The sequence below is a fragment of the Vulpes vulpes genome, chromosome 3 (assembly GCF_048418805.1).
Source record: "Vulpes vulpes isolate BD-2025 chromosome 3, VulVul3, whole genome shotgun sequence".
Lineage (NCBI taxonomy): Eukaryota > Metazoa > Chordata > Mammalia > Carnivora > Canidae > Vulpes > Vulpes vulpes.
The window spans coordinates 7,602,056-7,624,489 of record NC_132782.1 but is presented as its reverse complement, the minus strand read 5'-3'; the positions used below and the strand labels follow the sequence as shown (position 1 = coordinate 7,624,489).

At 36.4% G+C, this 22,434-nt stretch overlaps 1 protein-coding gene across 16 annotated transcripts in view; it reads right to left on the bottom strand.

The window, feature by feature from the left end:
• Window positions 1-22,434, bottom strand: part of TANK (TRAF family member associated NFKB activator) — a 94,104-nt gene that overhangs the window by 46,845 nt on the left and 24,825 nt on the right. For 12 of the 16 annotated variants that reach the window (XR_012000298.1, XR_012000297.1, XM_072751719.1 and 9 more), the window contains one exon: window positions 10,549-10,696. Coding sequence is in view for 14 of the 16 variants with exons in the window: in XM_025994169.2 (XP_025849954.2) it covers window positions 10,549-10,696 (148 nt within the window). In the remaining 2 variants the exon portion in view is untranslated. Of the gene's footprint in view, window positions 1-10,548; window positions 10,697-13,583; window positions 17,532-22,434 lie in introns of those variants that run through there. The other 4 variants (XM_025994172.2, XM_072751716.1, XM_072751715.1 and 1 more) reach the window with 2 other exon arrangements.

The window sequence follows — 22,434 nt, the reverse complement described above, 5'->3', positions numbered from 1 at the left end:
GGCTTTGGGTACCTGGGTGGCTCAGTGGTTGAGAGCCTGCCTTTAGCTCAGGTTGTGATCCTGTGGTCCCGGGATCGAGCCCTGCATTAGGCTCCTGGTGAGGAACCTGCTTCTCCCTCTGCCTATGTCTCTGCCTCTCTTTGTGCGTCTCTCATGAATAAATAAATAAAATCTTAAAAAAAAAAAAAAAAAAAGAACTGGCTTGGAGTATGGACAACTAAGTGGTAAAAGGCTGGTGAGTTTGTATAAACAGATGAACAGCAATGAAACACAGCTAGTAAGAGAATCCAGGTTATACTGATTCTTTTCTTTTTGCAACACTAACTCTCCATTCCCTTTCCTCAGCCTCTAGGAACCACCCTACTACTTGTCTCTATGATCTGACTACTCTAAGTACCTCACATAAGTAGAATCATACGTGTCTTTTTGTGACTGGCTTATTTCACTTAGTACAATATCTTCAAGGCTCAGCTGTGCTGTACTGTGTCAGAATTTATTTATTTTTTATGTGTCAGAATTTAAATTCCACTCTATGTATATACTGCATTTTAACTATTTATCCATCCATGGACATCTGGGTTGCTTTTGTCTTCTATTATAAATAAGGCTGCTATAAACATGGATATACAAAGATTTCTTCAAGTCCCTGCTTTCAATTATTGGGGCATATACATAGAAGTGGAAGTGCTGAGTCATATGGTAATACTGTTTATTTTTTTGAGGAAATACCATACATTTCCCACAGTGGCTATACCATTTTACATTCCCATCAGCAATGTACAAGAATTCTAACTTCTCCATATCTTTGCCAATGCAATGGGTATGAACTTGCATCTCATTGTGGTTTTGATTTGCATTTCCCTAATGGCTAATAATGCTGAGGATCACTTTATGTGCTTACAGGTCATTTGTGTAACTTTTTGGGGATCCCTGGGTGGCGCAGCGGTTTGGCGCCTGCCTTTGGCCCAGGGCGCGATCCTGGAGACCCGGGATCGAATCCCACGTCAGGCTCCCGGTGTATGGAGCCTGCTTCTCCCTCTGCCTGTGTCTCTGCCTCTCTCTCTCTCTCTGTATGACTATCATAAAAAAAAAAAAAAAAAAAAAAACAACAACTAACTTTTTGGAGAATGTCTATTTGCACCCTTTGCCCATTTTTTATTTAGGTTTTTTTTTTTTTTTTTTTTTGCTGTTGTTGAGCTGCAGTTTCTTTATATATTCTAGATGTCAATCCCTTATCAGATGTATACTTTGCAAATACTTTCTCACATTCCTTGGGTTGCCTTTTTACTGCTAGTACTATCCTTTGATAAACAAGTTTTAATTTTGTTGAAGTCCAAATTGCCTAATTTTTTTTGTTGCCTGATCTTTTGGTGTCTTATTCAAGAAATCACTGCCAAATCCAATGTCAAGAAACTTTCTCCCTATGATTTCTTCTAAGTGTTTTATAGTATTAGCTCTTGCATTTAGGTTCTGGTTTAAGTTAGTTTTTGTATATGGTGAAATGTAAATTCAATCCATGAACACGGAATTTTCTACCATATGTTGATGTCTTCTTTATTTTTTTCAGCCATGTTTTGTAATTTTCAGTATATACATCTGTCACCTACTTGGGTAAGTTTATTTCTTAGTACATTATTTATTTTGATGATATTGCAAATGGAATTTTAATTTCCTTTTCAGATTCTTTAATGTTAATGTACAGAAATGCTACTAATTTTTGTGTTGATTTTGTATCCTACAACTTTGCTGAATTTATTAGTTCTAACAGTGTTTCTTGGAGGAATCCTTAGGGTTTTCTATATAAAATTAAATTATCTGCAAACAGATCATTTTACTTCTTTTCCAATTTGGATACTGTTTTGGTTGTTTTTTTTTTTGTTGTTGTTGTTGTTTTACCTAATTGCTTTGGGTAGGAATTCCAGTAGTATGTTAAAAGTGGTAAAAGTGGGCATCCTGTCTTATTCCTGATCTTAAAAACCTTCAGTCTTTCACTATAGAGTATGATGTTAGTTGTGGGGTTTTCATAAACGGTGTTTATTATGTTGAAATACTTCCTTCTATTCCTGGTTTGTTGAGTGTTTTATTTTTTAGATTTTATTTATTTATTCATGAGAGACACAGGCAGAGGGAGAAGCAGGCTCCATGCAGGGAGCCAGACGTGGGACTCGATCCCAGGTCTCCAGGATCACAATCTGGGCTGACGGTGGCGCTAAACCACTGAGCCACCCGGGCTGCCCTGTTGAGTGTTTTTAAAAGTTTTAAAAGGATGTTGAATTTTGTCAGCTGCTTCTTCTGCATCAATTGAAATGATCGCGTGGTTTTCCCCATCTTCATTCTGTTCAAGTAGTGTACTACGTTGACTTATTTTGTACGTTGAATCATTTTTGCATTGCAGGAACAAACCTTACTCAATAATCCTTTTAATATGCTGTTGATTTGGTTTCCTAGTATTTTTTTGAGGATTTTTGCATCGATAGAAGTATTAGTCTGCAGTTTTCTCGCAATGTCTTTGTATGGCTTTGGTATGAGGGTAATGCTGGCCTCATAAGAGTACATTAAGAAATGTTCCACCCTGTTCAATTTTTGGAAGAGTATAAGAAGAACTGGTGTTAATTCCCCTTTGAATATTTGGCAGAATTCACCATGAAGCCACTAGGTACTAGGCATTCTTTGTTGGGAACTTTTTAAACTCTTGTTAATCTCTACCATTTCCTTCTTTCTGCTAGCTTTAGGTTTAGTTTGTGCTCTCTTATCTAGTTTCCTAAGGTGTAAAGTTAGGTTACTGATTTGAGATCTTTCTTCTTTTTAGGTTAAGTATTTACAGTTAAAGATCTCCCTCTTGGCATTGTTTTCACTGCATCCCATAAGTTTTGGTATGCTGTGTTTTCATTTTCATTTGTCTGAAGACATTTTCCAATTACCCTTGTGATTTCTTCTTTGACCCACTAGCTGTTTAAGACTGTGCTATTTAATTTCTACATATTTTTAATTTCCTAGTTTTCCTTCTGTTGTTGATTTCTAGTTTCATTTTATTGTAATTAGAAAAGGTATTTTGTATGATTCCAATCTTTTAAAAATTATTAAGTCATTTTTAATGGCCTAACATATGGGCTAGCCTGGAAACTGTTCCATATGAACTTGAGAAAAATGTGAATTCTGCTGTTGTTGAGTGGGATGTTAGTTCCAACTGATCCTACGATGTTGTTCAAGACCTCGTTTTCCTTACTGATCATCTAATCTGGTTGTTCTATCTCTTACTGAAAATGTTGAAAGTATGGAGTCTTTTTTTTTTTTTTTTTAAAGTAGGCTCTATTCCCAGCGTGGAGCTCAATGCAGGGCTTGAACTTATATCCATGAGATCAAGACCTGAGCTGGGACTGAGAGTTGGATGCTCAACTGACTGAGCCACCCAGGTACCCCAGGGTACTGAAGTCTTTCTTCTTTTAATATTGTCAATGTTTGCATCATATATTTTGAAGTTTTGATGTTATAATTATTATATCTGCTTGGCATACTGGTAATTTTTTCATTATATAATGTCCTTTATCTCTGTAAAAATCTTTGATACAAAGTCTGTTTTGTTGGCTATCAACAGACACCCTTGCTCTCTTTTGGTTACTATTTCATGGAATCTTTTCCCACTCTTTTATTTTCAACCTATGCATGTGCTTAAATCTAAAGTGAGGCTTGTAGACAACACGTAGTGTAATTCTGTTTTTTATCCATTCTGCTAACCTATGTCTTTTGATTAGGGTTTGATTCATTTACACTTAAAGTAATTACCAATGGAAGTACTTACTTTTGCCATTTTGTTATTTGTTTTCTGTATATCTTAATAGCTTTTTATTCTTCATTTCCTCCATTGCTGCCTTCCCTCTGTGTTTAGTTGATTTTTTGTAGTGACCCATTTTGATTCTCTTCTCCTTTCCTTTTGTGCATACTTTGTAGATATTTTCTTTGAGGTTACCACTGAGACTACATACAACATCCTGAAGTTATGACAATACCTTAAATGGATACCAAACTAACTTCAATTGTATATAAAACTCTCCAATTTTGTAGCTCTGCCTCTCTACTTTGTTACTGATGTCACAAATTGTACCTTTATATATTGTGTACTCATTATTATAAAGATTTATTTATTTGAGAAACAGAGAGCACAAGCAAACTCACACAAATGGGGCTAGGGATAGAAGGAGAAACAGACTCCCTGCTGAGCAGGGACACCTCCCCCTCCATGAGGGGCTCAATCCAGGGACTCTGGGATCATGACTTGAGCCAAAGGTGAACTCTTAACTGATCAAGCCACCCAGGTGCCCCCATTATAGATTTAAAGTAATTTTCCTATACATTTGTCTTTTAAATCCTGTAGAAAATAAAGTGGAGTTACAAACCAAAATTATAATAATACCAATTTTTACATTTATCTATATATTTACCTTTACAAAAAACTTTATATTTTCATATGGCTCCAAGTTACTATCCAGGTCTAGTGGTAATGAACTCCTTCCACTTTTGTTTGGGAAAACCTTAATTTCTTCCTCATTTAAGGACAGTTTTACCAGACATATAAAATTTCTGGTTAACAGGTTTTTTTCTTAGAGCCCTTAAAAATATCATCCCATGAGCACTGGGTGTTACACTGTATGTTGGCAAATCGAACTTCCCTTGGATAGACCACAGAAAGGTCAGGATATTTCAAACAAGTTCCACCCTGCTACTTTCTTCCGGAGGGAGAGAACCAGGAATTTGGGCTAGTTCATCCCAACTGCACCACAGCACATTGGGCAGGGAGTGGGTCAAGGGCAAGGAGAAATGCCATGTAATTTCCTATAGTTTTGAATATGGCTTTTTCTCGACTAGATGTCTGCCTGGTTGCTGAATTATCACTGATTTCCAGAGCTCCTATAAAATTATTTCAATCAATCTGAACAAGGGTCTGCCACTTCCTAGTTTGCCACCTTGCTGATGTCACTCACTAGACCAATTCTTTAAGGGTGTTAGGAAGGACAGGTAGGCTCAACTGACAGCACAGCTCTTAGGGCCTTTTTGCCATCAGAATGACAGGCAACTTCTCCAAAGTTGTCCTCTTGCTTCTCTTCTTCTCTTGCTCTATTCTCTTTCTTGTTGGTACTTTCTTCTCCTATCACTCCAAATATCTCTATGAAGAGGATTCTCAAATTGGTATTTCCAACTGGTACCGTACCTTAAAGATTCCATTTCAATTGCCCGATCATCATCCCCTGATTAATCTTACATGTGAACTCAAAATATCCAAATCAATCAAATAATAATTTCCTTTACCAAAATTACCATTCAGAGCCTTTGCTCTAATTTTCATACTGTTAAGTTTGAGAACTTACATATCTATCCTATTACTAAAGATTCTCAATGAAGAATATTTAGCTTGTTTTACTTCAAAGTTCAATTTCATTTCTGAGAGTAGTTAGATAGGAACAAACCAGTGATTTAGACTTGGCATATCTGATTCTATAATTAAAAAAAAATAAATTTTCCATAAAATAAAATCCCAAAAGGTATCAAAAGAAACATACAAGTCTTCTTGCTATAATATTTAAGAAAAAGGTTAATATAAAAAAACATAATGAATGAGAGCAAAGTATAAAACTATGTCAGAACTCCTATTTCATCATGCTACAGAGAATTTGTAAAGGCCAATAAACTTGAATTTCAGAAAGGCTGGTATCTTGCTTTAAAATGGGAATTATTGGGATCCCTGGGGGCTCAGTGGTTTGGCACCTGCCTTCGGCCTGGGGCATGATCCTGGAGTCCCAGGATTGAGTCCCACGTTGGGCTCCCTGCACAGAGCCTGCTTCTCCCTCTGCCTATGTCTCTGCCTTTTTCTCTGTGTCTCTTGTGAATAAATAAATAAAATCTTAAAAAAAAATAAAATGGGAATTATTATGTTGTCTTCTGAGGATACAGATGCCTCTAGTCCCCTCATATGAAGCTGTCTACATCAAACCACAGGGTTGGGCAATGGAAGGAATAAGAAGTGGGAGAACAAGAAGATAAATACTATCTCACCACATCATTGCTACTTCTGAACCATTAGCTCTTTAAATTTAAGCAAAAGGCCATCCACAAGGCATTCAATTATACCAGTCTCTCCTGGAAACTGTTTAATCTTACAACACACTAGTCCTTCTCTCATATTCAAGAATTTTGGCTCTTCCTTTCACACAGTCTCCAGATGCTCCTAATCTTGTCACCATTTTAGGTGGTGACACCTAATCTGAGTTTAATTTCTCAATCCCATTCTGGCTACCCATTGACACATTATGAAGACAGAGATCTTAAACATCAATTCAAAAACTCATTAGTAATAGTTTACTACTAATAAACCTCTCACATTCTTTTACTCCTGTATCTGTTCTCTCACTTTATGGAGACTTCAGACATAAACCTTCTTTTTGTTCTTAGTCTATTAGATTCCCAGATTAACTTTTTTCTGATGTTAGCTTGTATCTCAAAGCACACAACTTCAATTGCTTTTGTACCCACTTTCTAACCACCTAACCATTCTTCTATTTTTAACTCTGCAATCTCCTAATCCTGGATTTGGCTATTTGCTCATTTCACTTCTATACCAAGAAATCTGCTGGGAAAAAAAAAAAGAACAACAAACATGGATTGATACTACCACAAATTCATGGTAAATGCTGGATTCAATATTTTTCTTCTTATTTCTTAACCAAAGCTATTTCAATTCTTTACTACCACTCTCAGAATATCCTAAAATCACTTCACTCAGATGACCTCACCTTGTATTTCAATGAAAAAAAAAAAAAAAAAGCCTTTTACATTATAACTTTCTATTTTTTATTGAATAAATTGGACATGTAACATTGTGTAAGTTCAAAGTGTACAGTGTGCTACTTTCATACATTTATATATTGTAATATGATTGCCTTTGTAGCAATATTTATCACATTATATAATTATAATTCATTATTATTGTCCATATTCATTATACTGTACATTAGATCTCTATGGCTTATTCACTACTCTCAATGAGTTTACATCCTTAAACAGCAATAACTCTTATCCCCAACTCCTAACCCCTGGTAACCACCATTTTACTGTTTTTAATAGGTTTGACTTTAGATTCCACATATAAAAGATACATGAGAACTCTACCTTCCTGCCACTACCATTTCCTATCTGCAAACTTATCTTTGTGTATATCTATTTTTTTTCTTGTTCCTTCCAGTTCTCAGAGGAATAGGTGTTTCTCCTCGTTTCATAGTCAATTCTTTAGCCTAGTTTTTTGAATCTCCAATGACCAACTGATTGGCCTTATTTCCTTCCTCTTATCGTTCAAATATTCTTGTTGAAATACACTTGAACTTGGAAATGATATTTTATTCAAGACTATAATAAAGGCTTCTAGATCCATACAGGCAACCGTCCATTGGACAATTTCACCTGTTGTCCCACAGGTAACTAAACCTGGTAACTAAAACCTAATTACATATCTTATTTTCCCCCATCTATAAATCTGCATCTTCTTCTCTACTGTTCCTTTAAGTCATCAGCACCACCATCAATCCAGTCTTCTATTCTAGATACCTCAGTATCATCCCAGAGTCTATGTTATCACACTCAGAGTGGCTTGTATCCAGGTTCCACTTGCCTTCCATTCTATTTCCTAAATAAATTTCCTAAATAAGTATCTTCCCTAATTCATCCCTAAATGCATAAGTTCTCATGTTGACTGCTTGAAATGATTGTCATTTTTTTTTATACTGAAGTATAATTTATATTATACTGAACATGAGTCCACTTATATGCAAATTTTTCCAATAAATACAGTACATTACTATAATTTTTCTTATAGTTTTAATAAAATTTCTTCTCTAGCTTACTTTATAAGAATACAGTACATAATACATATGACATACAAAATATGTGTTACTTGCTTATGTTATTTGTAAAGCTTCCAGTCAACAGTAGGCTATTAGTAGTTACATTTTTGGAAAATGAAAAGTTACATGCAAATCTCTCACTACGTGAAGGGTCAGCACCAGGTTATTAGCCCCTGTACTGTTCAAGGGTCAACTGTGTGTGTGTGTGTATATACATACATACATATATATATATACATACACATATATATAAGTATAATATTTATTTATAATTATACCTTAATATAGATATATTAAAGTTCATAAAGTACACTTGATGATTACCACTTATTTTCATGTTCCTGGCTCTTAGAACATTGTTTGTCATAACCATATGTGTTGAGCTGAATTCCACATTGCCCTCTATTCTATATCCCAACCTCAGAAAGACTTTTTAAAAGTATATATATATCATCCTTCTGTAAATTCTGATTGACTAAGAATACAGTATGAACTACATAGTCATATTTCTCATGACAGGGCCCCAATCTACCTTCACAGCTTCTTTTCCTGTATTGCTCTGATTACTGTTCTTGCTAGAACCACAGAGTCATCTTATTGTATGTGGAATGTACTATATATTCCCTCACTCTTGTGTTGTATTATATATACTGTTCCCCCTGCTAGCAAGATTCTTCTAAATTTAAGCATTGGGCTTGAGAGTGGGCTAACGACCTGATCCTCCAAGACTGATTTAGGTGCTTCTTTTTGTGCTTATTTGTTATCCTCCACAGATCTCCCTGTAGTGCTTAGTACACTGTGGTAGTAACTATTGAGCTTACTTTTTATCTTCTTATTGGAAAGTTCCGTAAGGGCATTAACTATGTTTTGTTTTAGCATTTTCAGAACCTCATCAAGAACCCAGTATACAGTAGACATACATTGATTTTTCTTAAATAATTCAGGATATTTTGAGTTTTGTATAAAAGAATATATAATATACATGTTCTCTTTTATTCTTGAGTACTTGAAAAATATTAAAAAAAAATTCCCTTTACCCTTCTTTGCATAATTGCTGATGTGAGCAAGGGCTTCTTGCATGGCTGTTAAAAAGTTAAATCTCAAGTTTTTGGTTGCTTACCACTGGCCAGTGCAGGCAGATGAAGCAGAGAAATTTCAACTTCTGTCTCAACCTAAGAATATCTCAGTACTCCTCTTCCCTAATTCTGTTTCCGAATTTTTTTGTTTTTGTTTTTTAAAAAGTGATTATGTCTTATACCTGAACTGGAAAGGCAAATAAATCCAAATTCTAAACTTCAATAATTTTAGAAAACTCCCTGTCATCGTTATGCTCCTGTTTCTCCTATGCATCCCTAAGGAAGACCTAGTTCATAAGTCTACCTATATAATTGGAAATATTCTTTTGTAATGATTTTTGAGAAATGCAGGGATGTACGTATAACATCCAGTTCTATAGATATGTCAAGTAGGATGAAGAGAACTGTGTAGTTCCTATATTTATGGAAGAAACTAAGAACTACATGGCTAGCATATTTCTTAGACTTCAGAATTTTAAAGCTAATAAAATTATTTTTCTTAAATTAGGTAACCAGTGTAAGATCTCCCACTTTCAACTGCCTGTTCAAACTACTGCTAGGTTGGCTGGCAATCTGGGAACTTAACTTGTGAAAACATTTCCTAAGTGATAAAGTTGACTGTTGTGCCAAATTAATTAGACTGTATCTTGAGATTTATGGTGAAGACCTACTTTCGAAGAGTCTGAAATTTTGGTTGACATAGGTTATCTATGTGACCAGCTGTTAATAAAAACCCTAAATTCTTGAGTCTCCAATGAAGTTCCCTATATGTAGAAGGACTGCACATGCATTGATTGAGTTTTTGAAGCTGAAGGCAGGGTGCACTCTGCATACCGCCCCCGCAGGAGGGAAAGAGTATAGGAGGCCTGCATGTGGATCCCTCTAGAGTCTGTCTAATGTTTTACATTAAATGATTTGGCTGTGTATCTTTATCATGTCACTGTAATAAATCTTAGCTGTGAGCATTACTGTATGCTAAGTCCTGTGAGTCCCTCTAGAAAACATAGAGAACACAGACTATCACTACTAAATAGAGATATGAAACAAGCATACAAATAGTCTATCATTATCATTTCACAAAAGTATGTGTTAGTAAAACTCTGCTCTATAATCCGACAGTATTAAAACATAGTATGAGAATAAAGGACAGAATTTTGAATTGGATAAATTTAGCATCATAAAAAGTTCATTACATTCTTATTTTTCTCATTTTGCTGCAGACCAGTAAAGACCTAATCATGGACCAACAGACATTTGCCTGGGAACTACTAAACTAAATTTATGCCTAGGAAATATACCTTCCTTCTAATATACCCTTTTTTGAAACCAAAAATTAAAAATTACTTATGGAAGATAATGCTCTTTATGAACTCGTCACCTCAGGTCACAATGTTTTTTTGTTTTGTTTTGTTTAAAAAAAAAAACAAATAATCTTAAATTCCATCTATTAATATAGATTTCTTGTGTTTTAGTTATACTTCTTCAAGAAAGCTTCTAATAATACAACATTTTTCAGGTGCAAAAGATTCTCAAATTTCCATTTACCAAGATAAATAACAACTTTCAAAACCAAAACCATATACCTTTTGCTGTAGTTCTTTCACTGCAGAATCTCTATCCATACATGCCTGCCGATATGCTTCATAAGCTTTATTGAGTTGCTCACCAATATTTTTATCCATTCCTCTCTGTTCTGTAGCATCACTATAAAGGATGGAGTAAATGACAGGTCTGGAAAACAATCAGAACAATTTAGGTAGCCATTAAATGATATAAAGCTCATTTCTAAAATGCATCTTAAAGACAGTTCCATACAGTTTATCATGAACATTATAGCACCAAGTACTGTAAAGGTTTAGAAAGGCATACAAGTCTCATTTAAAATCCTGATTAGAAATCTTAAGAAAACTTAACTTCTTCATTTTTAAATATTCTTTACTAATGTTCAAGGAGCAAGTGGGGTTCCGGTTCATAAAGATGCTACTTTGAAAACAGTAATCTAAAAATGCAACCTTAAAATGGAGAAATATAAAAGGCCACTTGTTATTAATACTTTATTATAGAAATGCACAACAAGATTAGCAACGTGGGAAGGGATTTCTTTTTACTAAACGGACAGTTATTCCCACTTACAAGGTGAATTCTTGCTATACTGAAATTAGAGCAAAATTAAATAGATAATAAATGTTTGTGGATGGAGTTCACACTGTTGTTATCGCAGAGCAATTAAAATGTGTGAAAATGCTCTTATTTTAGCACAAAATCTAGGGAGAGTTGCTGTTGGATTCTACATTAAAAAAGAAAAAACACATCCCTTCAGTCCTACCCACAATCCCTATTAGTTTTCCAACCTCCCTGCTGTTTCTGAACTACAGGTGATTTACTGAGTGGACATAATTTGGTTTTATCATCTCAATTTGCATAACATTTCTAACCACATTCCTTGCCTCTGGGCAGAGGGTCATGTAATGACTCTGATTTTTCTGATCCAGCTGTAAAAGCCAAACCACAGGACTTTTCTCTTAATCTCTAGAAAGCCACAGAATAAAATTCTCTATCAGTCATAAGGGGCTTTGGGGGTGCCAAATTATTTCACTTCTTTATGACTGGAAACCCTTCATAATCTCAGTCTCTAATCTTTCATCTGTCATTTTGGGCACACAATGCTTTTTTAAAATTTTAAGTATTTTACATTAAAATATAATTCATGTAAAATTCACCATATTAAAGTGTACATTTCTGTGGCTTTTTGTCCAATCATCACCATGATCTAATTCCAGAACTTTTTTATCACTACATAATGAAACTACTTTTTAGCAGTTAGGCCCATTTCCCTCTCCCATCAATCACTAATCTAACTATAGATTTTGGACTATTTTGGACATTTCATATAAATGGAACCATACAATATATGGCCTTTGTATCTGCCTTTTTTCACATAGCATAAAATTTCTGAGGTTTATCCACGTCGTAGCACGTAATAGTACTTCACTGCTTTTTAAGTCTAAGTAATATTCCATTGTATGGATATGCCACATTTTGCTTATCTATTCCTCCTCAGTTAATGGACATTTGAATTCTTTTTTTTTTTTTTAAAGATTTATTTATTCATGAGAGACAGAGAGACAGAGACAGAGACACAGGCAGAGGGAGACGCAGGCTCCATGCAGGGAGCCTGATGTGGGACTTGATCTGAGGTCTTCAGAATCAGGCCCTGGACTGAAGGCGGCCGGGCTGCCCCTTGTTTAACTTTTTAAGGAATTGTCAAAGCTGCTTCCAAAGAATGTGTACTATTTTATATTTCCACTAGTAATGTGTAAGAGTCTCAATTTCTCTACATCTTCACTAACATTTATTGTCATTAAATTATATGCATCCTAGTGGGTGTGAAGCAGTACCTCATCAGTTTTAATCTGTATTTCCCTAATGATGTTGAGCATTTTTCCAGTGCTATTGGTCATTTGTATATCTTTCTTAGAGAAATGTCTATCTAGTCAAATCCTTTGTCCACTTTTCAACTGGGTTGTCTTCATATTGTTGAGTTGTAAGAGTTCTTTATATATTCTGGAAACTAGAGCTTTATCAGATATATGTAATTTGCAAACTTTTCTCTCATTCTATAGATTGTCTTTGTGTTTCCTTGATAGTGTCTTTTGACAAAGTTTTTAATTTTGATGTCTGATTTATCTATTTTTTTCTTTTGTTGCTTTTTTCAATGTCCTATCTAAAAACTTGCTGCCTAATACAAGGTCATGCAGATGTTCATCTAGGTTTCCTTTAAAGAATTTTATGCTTTTAGCTTTTACATTTGGATCTTTGATCCACACTCAGTTAATCTACATACAGTATAAGGGAGGGGTCCAAACTCTTTCTGTGGCATGCAGCTATCCTGCTGCCCTAGCAGTAAAGGCTATTCTTTTTCCACCGAATAGCCTTAGCACTCTTATCGAAATCAGTTGACCATAAATTACAACGTTCTTTAAATATCTACGTAATATTTCAATCCTATCAGCCAGTCTTTCATTTTAAGTACTAAACACATTCCTAAGTCCTTTTCAGGCTTCTAAAAACAATTTCAAGGTTTTTTTATGGGGTTAGAGTGTTACAGCTTTCTGAAGAAATCAAAGAATGGTAATTTTTTTTAGGCATTCCACTTAGAAGTTTGTTTCTACTGCTACCTCTGATAGATTAAAAAAAAAAAAAAGATGAAATACTGTTAGGATACCTAACATTGCCGGATCTCTGATGTGCCATAGACGCTACAGAAAAATAAGTAACTAGCATTAACTCAAAGTATCACTGTCCAGTGATTCATTTGGACACTACATCATTCAAAGGATTTAAGGCAGCACATAAAAATAAAAGTTAAGATTAAAAAGAAGTATATAAATGGGGAAAGCAGCTGTTGGGACTATAATATAGTGTAAAATGTTAATGCAGAAATTAGAGGTTTAAGTAACTATGTGGCTCAGTTACCTATCATGTCTTAAAAAGCTGTATATCATGACAAACTGTTAATATAAAACACACCTATATTTTAAAATCTGAGACAAACAAGAACCTTGAATTGGAAACTCATCCAGTTTTTTATTTTGTTCTATCACTGAATGATCCTGACCTTGGTTCAGGGTCGGTAAATCTTTCTGAACCCATTTCTTTCTCTCCAATACAAAAAAGATGTTTGGACTTGATTTCGAAGAAACTTCTTTGTTCTACAGTTCTTGAGTCAGTGAATCTAAAAATGGATGCCTGTTCCATCAAGAAGGTGCATTCTTGTTTTTTAAAATGTAAATGTAGTACTAAAAATAGCTGCATCATATGCAAGTAAATCATGCGGAGGCTTCACTTCGGGTCCTTGAATTAGATCACACAAATGTCACTAAGAAGAGTTACTGAGTAAATTCCACATGGATGCATCCTATTTCCTGAAATAAGAATGTACGCTGGAGAGATACGACTGAGGTCAATACAACTAAATAAATGATACATTTAATTTCTATCTCACAACCAAAAAGAGAATTGGGTGTTAGATCAGTGACACTGACCAGAGAAAAAGGAAACAGTCACTGGGATTCAACTAATTAAATTGGACAGATTTCAAATATTAACACCCTGAACTTTAAAGCCACTTGTTCCTCTCCTTTTTTTTAAAGCATTTGTTAAGTGTAAAATTAATTTCACAATTTAAGACGCAGTCACATTTCAATTACATTTTAGTATGCCTGCTGTAAAACCTGCCAGGCTCCAGGGAAATGGTTTTATTTATAGTAAACATGCTCAAACCCAAATCTCATTGCCCAAACCCAGGAGATCCAAACTAAAGCAACCTTTGCCTTGGAAGCACTCTTCTAGTTATGGTTTCACAATTTAAGTGTATTTTTAGGAAAGCTTTCCATGGTAATTTCTTTATTTCTGGGTCTGATTTGCTGATTTCCTTCCACTTCATGAGGAAAAGATTAAGCCACTGATGCCCCAGAAGGTACCTAGGTAAGCAGAATGCAAAGTACCCCCACCCACCCAGGGCAATTCCCCTGAAATCAGGATAGTCCCTACCCACCCACATCTGTCCCTGTGGCGGTAGTTCCTTTTTTCCCCCTGGGTGGTTCCTTTGAGAAGGAAAATGAAGGACAGCAAGTTCCTGTTCTGCCTCCCAGGTCCAGTGCATGCCCACCCAGTAGGAAGCACCAAGAAACTCCCTGGGCAGCAGGCTGCTTCCTCTTTCATTAATCCCTTCGTTCACTAATGAAACTGTTCTAGGGTAGGAGAGGCAGCCTACACAAAGGAGATAATTTTATCTTCCCTTGGTAAAGTTTCCCAGCTCCAACAAAGGTTTGCCAACTGCTAGGGCCAAACACTGCCAAGTAGGAACAAAGCCTGTACTGAGCACCAGTGACATAGTGAGAACAAGACAGACAAGAAACCTATCCTCACAAAGGCTCTGTTAGCTGTAACTTAAAGTGTATATATACATGTAACCCTGAGGTATCCAAAGGCTCTAGAAACAGGAGAGGAAAGTGGTCCCATCTTTTTTTGCGGCTTAGGAAAGGCTTTGAAAGGTACGTAACAGTTGCACTGGGCTTCGAATTATGGATAGCAGTGACTTCACCCATTCCTTTTATTTGATTATCAAATAGTCATCCTTTCTAGAATGGGTTCTCAAGGACTATAAAGATGTTTTTCATGTTAGATAATATCCATTATTCATTTAAAAAAAAGTGAGTTTAATAAGCATTTCTTTATGCATTGTTCAGCTTGATTTTTCTTCTTTTTAAGATTTGAGAGAGAGAGCATGCACATGCAGGGGGAAAGGGGAGGCAGAGTGAGAGAATCTCAAGCAGACTCCCTGAAGAGTGAGAAGCCCCACATGGGGCCTGATCTCAGGATCCTGAGATCATGACCTGAACGGTAATCAAGAGTCCGACACTTAACCAACTGAACCACCTAGGTGTCCCTTGATTTCTCGGATCATACAATCTGCAAATCTGAGACAATTCTCCAGTATAACAATGATGGTTACTAACAGAAATGATTGATTAGGCTAGTGCTCTTCCCATAATGCTTGAAAAGAAGTAGCAATGGGAATGAAATAAAGGAGAAGTCTGAATTTATCCTTTTAAAAAAGATGGATGGACCTCAATTTTCCTTTATTTTAAAATGAAGTGGCTAAATGATATAATCTCCTTCAACTTTATGATTATATAGCATTTGTAAAGAAATAGAGAGTATAGATACTATTGCTTGGGAAATATGGTGATATACTTTTCCTCATAGGATACCACAGATTTAAAAGAAGTAGTCATTTTGTTTTGTATTGTACTAGGCCTTGGTTACAAACCAGCTGATATGGCACTTAATTTCAAGATGGTGCAAAGCACAGAGTAAAGGGTCCTGGAATTAAAGAGAGGGTATGAAAATATGTGACATAAAAATACGTGAAATAACACTGTGAGGATGACAATTTAATAATATTTCTGCATGTCCTCCTAACACTTCACTAGATAGAAAAAAGGCTTTGGATTTAGATATCAGATCTGCAATTTTCTAGCCATTTGCTTAGCTTCTCTGAATATTAGTTTTCTCATGATATATAGTTTGCAGTGTTATGAAGATTAAATGAAACCATGTATGAAGTTTATATGCTATCTGTTCCTCAATATCTATTCTCTTCTCTCTAGTATTCCTGACTTTTAACTGGTATGGTCACATGACTATGTTCTGTTCCTTCTTTTCTTTCTCTTTCTCTCTCTCTCTAGCAAGTAAGTGAAACTTTGAAGAGGAGCTCTTTATTTTTTTCCCTTCCCCAGGTGGATGTGATGTTGTGGTGAGTCACCTAGAACACTATGGTGAGGACAACACTTCAGGGATGCAGGAACAAGAATGAAGGCGTCTAGCTCCTTGACACTGGGGGGTGCCAGGTCAGCCCTGGATATTTATACTTTAAATTGTAATATGTGAAAGAAATAAATTTCTGTCTTATTTAAGCCACTCTCTTAAGAGACAGGCTGAGTTGTTTACTAACTTGTACAAAAGTCAACACTGTTTCAGTGCTGAATGCATGGTATGTGCTCCTTTTTTCCATGGGAAAGAGACAAAGTCATAGTCTTTGCCTTTTCTCTAATTAGAGCCTATAATTTAGTAAGGCAGACAAGCATGAAAATGATTAATTATACTAGCAGGTCAATTATAAATGTATAAAAGTCTAATCATATTTTGATAAGGGTCTGGGAAGCACAGGGGGAAGCATTTGTAGGAATTTGCCCAAACTGAAGATTTACTGCATATAAGTTTTACCTCAAAAGAAAAAAGAACTGTTAAGTAAAAGGTATAAACAGGGTAACAGTTCAAAAGGAAGAACAATTAGATGAGAGGGATTGTGAAAGGTTTCACAGAAGGTCTGACACTTAAACTAGGCATATAAAAATATGAGGATTTCAATAGAGAATGAGAGGGAGAAAAGAATATTTATTCCCTCTGAAAGAGCAGAGGCATTGAGAAGTCACCTAGTATTGTGCATTTAGGGACTGGAAGTATTCTTTATTTATGGAAGTCTAAGATGTGTACAGAGAGGATAGATAGATGAGGGTGTTAAGACAGAACAGTCAGGGCCACCATGTATGATTGTGCTACACTACGAAAAGCCTAGAAGGGTACCATTCATGCAGACCGTAATTGAAATCGAACCCCCCCCCCCAGACTTACAGAGTGTACCAAGTGCATAAACTATATGCAGCAGACTCTGAATGCTACTCTAATAAATTTAGACTTTAACTAGACATTAAGAAGTAATGGAGGATTTCTGGGGTGCCTGGGTGGCTCAGCTGGTTAAACATCTGACTCTTGACTTTGGCTCAGGTCATGATCTCAGGGTTCTGGGATTGAGCCCTACATAGGGCTCTGTACTCAGCAGAGAGTCTGCTTCAGGATTCTTCCTCTCCATTTGCCCCTCTCTTCTCTCATGCACACATACTTTTTGTCTCTAAAACAAATAAATAAATAAATCTTTTAGAAAAAAAGTAGTATTGAAGGCTTTTCAAGCAGGAGATAAACCTATTTTAGAAAGGCAAACTGGATACCCATTTTGGAATACAAACTAATGAGGGAGACAAAGTGAGGGTATCTACTGGAAACTATTGCTGGGACTCCTGGGTGGCTCAGTGGTTGGGCGTCTGCCTTTGGCTCAGGTCATGATCCCGGGGTCCTGCTTCTAACCTTCGCCTATATCTCTGCCTCTCTCTGTGTCTCTCATGAATAAATAAATAAAATCTTAAAAAAAAAAAAAAGGAAACTATTGTATTCTGGGTAAAAGATGAGCTTGAACAAGGGCAGAGAAAGTGAAAGATGAATAGATTCAAGAGATATTTCAAAGTCAGAATCAACAGGATTTGTTGGCTGAGTGGATCTAGACAGGAAGGCAGCATTTAGGTACCAGTAATTCTGAATCAGCTGGCCTGGGATGGGGTCCTGGAACCTGTACTTTATTTTGTTTTTGTTTTTTTTTATTTTTATTTTATTTTTTAAAGATTTTATTTATTTATTCATGAGAGACAGAGAGAGAGGCAGAGACACAGGCAGAGGGAGAACAGGCTCTGTGCAAGATGCCCGATACGGGATTGGATACTGGATCCCAGGATCACTCCCTGAGCCAAAGGCAGACGCTCAACTGCTGAGCCACCCAGGCGTCTGTGGAATCTGTATTTTAATAAGCAAAATAATCCAGATGACTTTGTTGAAGATGGTTCACCAGCCATATTTTTCAAAATACTCGGCAGACAGTGAGGGTAGCCAGATAGAAAAACAGGAAGAAAAATGGGGAAGAATGATATTGAGTACAATTCTGGATAGAACTACAGGAGACACATAATTAACAACAGGCAGGAAAAATGTACTAACTGATCGATAATGAAATCTACAGGATCAAATGATTATTAAGTATGGCCTCTCTCCTGGTTATATTCTTAAAGTCCTGTTTTGAATATCCTCTGATACTGGTAAGTCCCCGGACGGTCAACCAAGCCCAAATCTTTTTTTTACTAAAAACAAACAAACAAACCACACATTTTTGCAAAGAAAATAGTGGAGAAAGAAGCAATACTCATTACTGCATCACTTCTGTCACAAGATGTACCCTCTTTTCCTCCCAAATATAAGGCAAAAAAGAGGATAGGGCCACTCATTATATGGACAATGTCAGAAGGTAAATAATAAACTAGCGAATGCATAAAACAGCGAGGCATTTTAGCAGAAGTCTGTTACCTTAGGCAAAGAGATTATTAGGCAAAAGGCAGGAATGTTATCTAATGCTCTGTTCTGTTAATCCTTATATGCTGTTAAATAACAGGAAAAATAACTCTCTGGTAGAGTGTCTGAATGTGTGATCTTTTTGAAATCTCCTTCCTTCTACTCTGCCAAATTTATGACAAGAAAGTAGCATTACTAATGATCTTTCACAAGAGTAGGATAGTTTATACCTGTCTTCCGGTCTTAAACAGAAGAGCCTGAAAAAAAATATTTTCAGTAATCTTAAAAAAGTCCCTCCCAATCAGAACACAATAATGTACCAGATGTCACAGTCTGCACAACATTCATAAAAGGCAAAGTTGTTTTTGAAGTAGTTAAAATTTCATGAGTTGGGGCACCTGGGTGGCTCAGTTAGCTAAACGTCTGTCTTTGGTTCAGGTCATGATCCTGGGGTCCTAGAATTGAGCCCCGCATCAGGCTCCCTGCTCAGTAGGGAGCCTACTTCTCCCTTTCCCTCTGCCCCTCCACCCTGCTTGTGCGTGCACGTGCATGCATGGGGTCTCTTGTGTTCTGGGTCTCTCTCAAATAAATAATCTTCAAAAAAATAAATAAAATCTCGTGAATTAACAGATTAGGGACCCCTCCAGCAATTCTTGAGTCATATACTGTATCAGAACAAAAAAACCTACTATGAAGGGAAAGAGTTCTTCTATGAAGATATAAAACTTCAGGAAACAGAGAGGGGACCTTTTCACCAAATGGCCAATTTTCTCTTAAATCATAGTTTAAATTGCTGAATGGTCATTTAGTCTCAAGAATATTACCAATGATAAATGGGAACAGGCAAAGGCTTACATAATTATAAAGCTGCACTCTGTGCTTTTAACCACTGACACAGGACTCCCCAGCTCTTCATACCCCTGCTTTTAATTTCCCTGAGGACACTTCGAAGCTGTTGGGCAAATGTTTGCAAGTCACAACTTGTTTTATTAGAAGTAATTGTGAGAACTCCAATGAATAAATAAATAAGGTTTCAGAGATTTCCAGATCTCTATTTCCAGTCATTCCCAAGATGTTTAGGGTGTGACTTTAAATGTTTAGTATGATAAAAGTATAAAGCCAGTGTATAATACCCTACAACACACTTATTCTAGCTGTTGAATACCCCTGAAGACAGGACCCCCAAATCCCTGGGTATGCTGACAAACCAACCTCTCAAACCTCCATCTATGCCCAAATTGCCCAGTTTCCACTCTTTTCAAAGCCAGTTTTTCTCAAATGTGAATATTCAGACCTAGTAAAACTTAACATTTGCTGTGCTATCCTCCTGTGGGGAAGCAAGAGCTTATTAAAATTTTTTACTTTTTTTTCTCTTTTACTTCTTTTTGTATCTGGAATAAAGAAAAAGATGCTGTAAAATAAAAATCCCAAACTTAATTTTTAACCAAGACCACATCTTGTGTAAAATATATTAACTTATTAAGACAATATGAACATCACAAATCAAAATAAAAAGGCTTAGTCAACCAAAGATAAAATCAGATTTAGGAGTACAGAATACATCCTTGTTGATAGGGGAGAGTGAACAAGTCATTTAACCTTTCTGTGGACCTCAATTTCCTCATCTGTCCCAGTTTAGGATGTTTAATATGTAGAATATACCGTACAACATGATACTATAGAATCACCCAGGGTGGTTTTAAAAAACAGACTGGTAAACTCTAAGACTTCTTGGATAATTTTGGGGGGGAGGGTAAAGGGTAAAAGAGGGAAGAGCAGATGTGAGACAAATTTAGTCACTGCCACAGGGGGTCAAGTCACATCTGGGAAAGCACTGTTCTCTGTGTAGCACTATGCAAATAAGTGCCAAAGCAAAGAAATGTTGATAGATAGTTGAGAAAGGGCACAGAACTCAATCCAGGGAGGTATTTCCTCACGGGAAACATCAGGGATGGGGGAGGGACCGATACCTACTGAGGTAATATTACTTGTCAGGTGCTTTATATAAATTACCACATTTTAATTTTTCTTCTGCAGGAGCATAGATTACCTTTCCTTTCTACATAAAGAAAACAAGCTTCAAAAGATTATATAAGTGGACTAAAGTGAAAGAATTAGACAATGGAAGACCTTGATAAATCCAGGTATTTCTGATATAAAAGTCCAATCTCTGCCTCTTTTCACTCTTAGTTTTTATTTTATTTTTAACCAAAGCTATACATATCTATATCTTAAGGGGTCAAGGAGTTTCACAAGGCTTAGGAAAAACTGTAAATCCCTTGCTCTCCTCTTTCCCCTCATTTCCTGCGTCACCTTGGCAAAAATTTTCAGCTCTTTTGGTTCTTTCTGGTATTTACCTCGGTATTTCTCAATAACATGCTAATATTGCCATTATTGATTTTTCAGTTTTACTGGTCTTTCCACTATGCAAAGTAAGGATTCAGCTCACAGCTTTGCTATGTTCTCTTCTAGCTTTCATTTGTTTTTGTTGAAGTCCAGGGCCGTTTTGATTCCTGACCTTGAACTCACCTGGAAGTTCATTATTCACTTCTTGGAAATATTCTTCAATTACTTTTTTGGGCAGTTTCATTACTTCCGTATTCTTTGTGAGACTCCTCTATCTGGATGTTGAATCTTCTTCTTCTTTTTTTTTTTTTTCTTTTAAAGATTTTATTTATTTATTCATGAGAGGCACAGAGAGAGAGGCAGAGGGAGAAGCAGGCTCCACGCAGGGAGCCCGACAAGGGACGGATCCCAGGTCCCCAGGATCACACCCCAGGCCGAAAGCGGTGCTAAACCACTGAGCCACTGGGGCTGCCCTGGATGTTGAATCTTCTGAAGTGGTACTCTAATTCCTCCCACCCACCTTCTTCTTAAATGATTTTTTTTCTGATTTCATAGACAAAATATCTTAAGCCTGCTGTCTGGTGATTATTATTCTGTCAAGTGATAGTCAACCAATCCTAAATAAATAAAATGATCATCAAAGTAAGTAAGTGGTGCTTCCAGAGCTCTATGGAGCCTGGGGGTGTTCCACTAGCAACTGACCAGCTCAAACAGAACAAACCAACTTTGATTAGTTATATACTTTGGGATTTCAAGTTTGAAGAGAATCACAGACTTAAAGATATCAGATTCCTGCCACTTCCACCCACAATGATTTATAATGCTTTCGTAAGGTCTATTTTTTGTGGGGTAGTAGAGACAGGATAGGTGACTTGAGAGGTGGGAAAGGCCCCTCTGTTGGGTTTCCCCCACTGCTGAGACTATTCCGTGTCCAGCTAAGAGTTCTGCCTGCTTACACTTGTGGTAAGAGGCCACTTCAAATCTAAAGAAGTCTCAGGATGGGGGGGGGGGGGGGGGGATCACCTGGAACTACCTCTTCCACTCCTTCCTAGAAAAGAAAGTCACCAGTTTTCCCAACCCCTTGGGGTATGAATACTAATAGGCATTCACATTCTCTTGCAGAAAAGTTGCTGCCTTAGCAAAAGTAGCGGCAAATAAGTTAGTGGATGATACTCCCTTTATTGTATTTTAGTTCGGCGTTCAACTCTTCACCCACAAAAATCATCAGAAGCAAAAAGAACAAGCCAATAACATAGTAAATACATCTAAATAAATGGACATCCTCTGTCTCAGGGTAAATTTTTAAAGAACTCAAAAGTATGTGTGTTTTTCCTACTTGAAGAAAGGAAATGGAAAAGAACTATCACTCCTATAATTTAGTTCTA